General features: G+C 45.3%; 1 protein-coding gene across 1 annotated transcript; it reads right to left on the reverse strand.

The window, feature by feature from the left end:
• Positions 1-418: 418 nt before the first annotated feature.
• On the reverse strand, positions 419-2,652 carry RP1 (PPDK regulatory protein). The gene is made up of 3 exons (XM_087681613.1): positions 1,959-2,652; positions 887-1,517; positions 419-785 (listed from the first exon to the last, which is right to left on the reverse strand). Exons 1-3 carry the CDS (start codon positions 2,517-2,519, stop codon positions 682-684), a joined length of 1,296 nt encoding a protein of 431 aa, XP_087537739.1. The 5' UTR covers positions 2,520-2,652; the 3' UTR covers positions 419-681.
• Positions 2,653-3,067: the final 415 nt, after the last annotated feature.

The following is a 3,067-nucleotide window of genomic DNA, read 5'->3' on the forward strand; positions in this document are numbered from 1 at the left end:
CATCAAGTCTGCTTCAAAGTTGGGCTCCACTAACATCACTTATTGAAAATCGCAAAATGCAATGATAAACCCTCTGTGTACAAAACATATGCAATCACTATGCACCTGTTCTCTGAAACATACACTCGCATTTATGCTAAGACCCAGTGCTATCCAAAAGTTCGGTCTAATCATAACATACGGACGTAAGAGATTTTGGTGGCCTAAAGAAACTGTTATACAGTGTTAACCTTGCACACAAGAACACCTCTGCTGCAGTGCACAATCACAGCTTGACATGGAGCTTGAGTGTGACTGCAATGCCAATATGCCATTCAAAGACTGCAATTCAGTCTCAACGGCACACCTGTCAATGCACATGTTGTCTAGATTTCTTGCACTATGAAGACTGCAATGATGTTGGTTTCGATGTAGAAAAAATATGAAGTGAAGGCTTGATGATTCATCTTTGATACTTTATACAAGTATTTACATTGTGGATACATTGTATCTCTAGCTGTTAATACAAACAAGAGACATCCATAATCTTCAGCAGACTACTTCAAAGATGTGGCTGAAGCAAGCCCCTGTCCTCAGGATCACCAACTATAAAGTGGTCAAAGTTGTGACTAAGTATGACAGAATTCCTTGCCCTATCATGTTGAGACCCTCAAATCCGAACCTCCTGAAATTTGCAAAGGTTTAGTATCGCTTTGAGATGCGAGGCATGACATACTTCTTCTCTCTGTCGTGATAAATTCGCAAGATCACAGCAGCCGTCTCTTCAATTGCCTTCCCTGTGACCTCTGCCAAGTTGGGGAGAACCACATCCAAGCACATAAGGAGATGCTACAGAAGAAATTAACAAGTTTGGGGACAACAATGAAAATTAGGTTCAGTAACTTACCAATAACAGGCCAAGTTGGATTTTGTACAAAAAGCTTGCTGCTGTACTCAAGCTCCTTCTTTATATGATCCATATCACTGTAAAAACTTGATGCCACTCCAAGGTTCCTGTACCTTTCTGTCCGAATACTCTGCAGGTAATTTGGGTTGATGGTTAATGCATAGATTTTGCTCTGGTCCACCTCAAATAACTCTTTTGGTGGATCAATTCCCAGGACAAGGGGCACATTGGCAACTTTATAACCTTTCTGTGCCATGTAGGTTGACAAAGGCGTCTTGCTAGTACGTGAGACTCCCACTAAGATCAGTTCTGCTTTATGCAGGTTCTTTGGAAGGGCCCCATCATCCTGTTTAATTGTAAACTCCACTGCCTCAATCCTTTTGAAATACTGCTTCGACAGTTGACTTTTGCGTCCAGGAGCTCCCCGTGGAAGTCCCAATGGAGTCACTCCCATGTGATGACCAAGTAACTCAGTTATGGGACCAAGGATATCAAGGTGAGGTATGCCATATAACTGACAGGCCTTCTTGGCCACTTCTTGCATCCCAGGGTCAGCTAATGTGTAAACAAAAATTGCATGTTCCCTGGCAGCATCTCTAACAATCTCCATCAGACGATCAACATCACTGATCTACAGCAGCCAATACGTATGGGTCAATCAATACTCTCAAGCTATTATGCAACAAAGAACAAGTGCTGTGACTGTCTTTTCGTTGACACCAGGAATCCGGCTTAGAAAGAAAACAGGCAGACCTACCCTTTACATCCATTAGGGCATAAGATGGATAGAACTACAAACAAGAGATGTCTGCCGGTTTTTCATGCACTCTGGCATTCACTAAGTACAGAGGCCAAGTCTGCCTGAATTTTCATGCAGTCTGGCATCCATTAGACCACCAGACCGATGACGTGGCACAAGGAATTTCCCTGTTTTCTTTATCTGATACATTTATCGATCACATGTGACAGGAGAGGAATTCAGCCATCTCTTTCCCAGACGGACGGCGTATCCTAACAAAGTCAAAACCTAGATTTCACAGACCATGAGATTATCGCCATGACAAGCACTCACCTCAGAGAACAGATGGGTGTTGACAGGGCAACCATGATCAATAAGGCAATGCTCAAACTGGCCGAGCGCGGCATGTACGGCATGCTCTGCAGTCCATCCGGTACCATCAGAGACCATGTAGATGATGTTCTCCTTGCCAGTGGAAGGGCAGGATGCATAAGCATGATCGGCGGAGGCGAGGGCATGGTCGTCGCTGGGGTCGGAGGCAGACGATTGTGACTGCGAAGGGTTGGTCTGGGTGGTGGGCTCGGCCAATCGCTCAGCCATCTTGCCGGAGCGGATGCGGCGGCGAGCGCGCGCCCAGCGGCTGAGCTGAGAGCTGCCCCTGGACTTCCAGTCCGTCTGGGGGTTGCCTTCTGCGACCTGGGAGGCTGTCTCCTGGACTGTTTCTGCTGCTGAGGCGCGAGGCCGAAACCCTAATTCCCTGCTGCTGCTACCGCCTCTTCTTCGTCTGGAACCTTCTGTAATTCTGGATATTATGGTAGTGTCAGCAATGGAAGGGAACACCTCTGCAGCAATAATGGATTGATGATTGCATGAGAGTGGAAGGACCATGGCCATTGCTTCCCTCCCAACAAATATGTCTTAACAATCAGCCCATCACACAAACCTTTGCATTTCCATTTCCATTTCATTAGCCAACAATGCACTATCTAAAGAAGTAGTACAACAAACTAATCCTCATATGTCATTTCTCCCACTTTAAGACAAAAACACTTTGTATACTAGCGGTCCTTGTGCACCATGCGATCGCTATGCTGCTAGGGGCGAGTGTCTCCCAATTTACCATCCCAATTGTGAGTTTGACTTGCTTCTTGTAACAATGCCATAAGGAGAATTGTTTGCAAATGACAACACAGCTTAATGTGTGAATAGAGAGTAACACACTAATAGAGGATACAATTTGTGTGCCCTCTAATATAGCTATGTGCATGCGTGAAGGGCTGGGTTCCATCCTGAGGATAGGCCAACCTCAACTTGCCTCACCCATATGGGAGGCCTTGGCATCTTAACTCAAAACGATAGTACTTAAAACAAGATGATGTAGTCACACGGGTGTGGCAAGGCAAGAGCAATGGGCTTAGGCAAAACAATTTAGTAATGATAAA

This window comes from Lygodium microphyllum, chromosome 7 (genome assembly GCF_053477565.2).
Source record: "Lygodium microphyllum isolate KBCC chromosome 7, Lygodium_microphyllum_v1.1.10, whole genome shotgun sequence".
NCBI classification, from domain to species: Eukaryota; Viridiplantae; Streptophyta; class Polypodiopsida; order Schizaeales; family Lygodiaceae; genus Lygodium; species Lygodium microphyllum.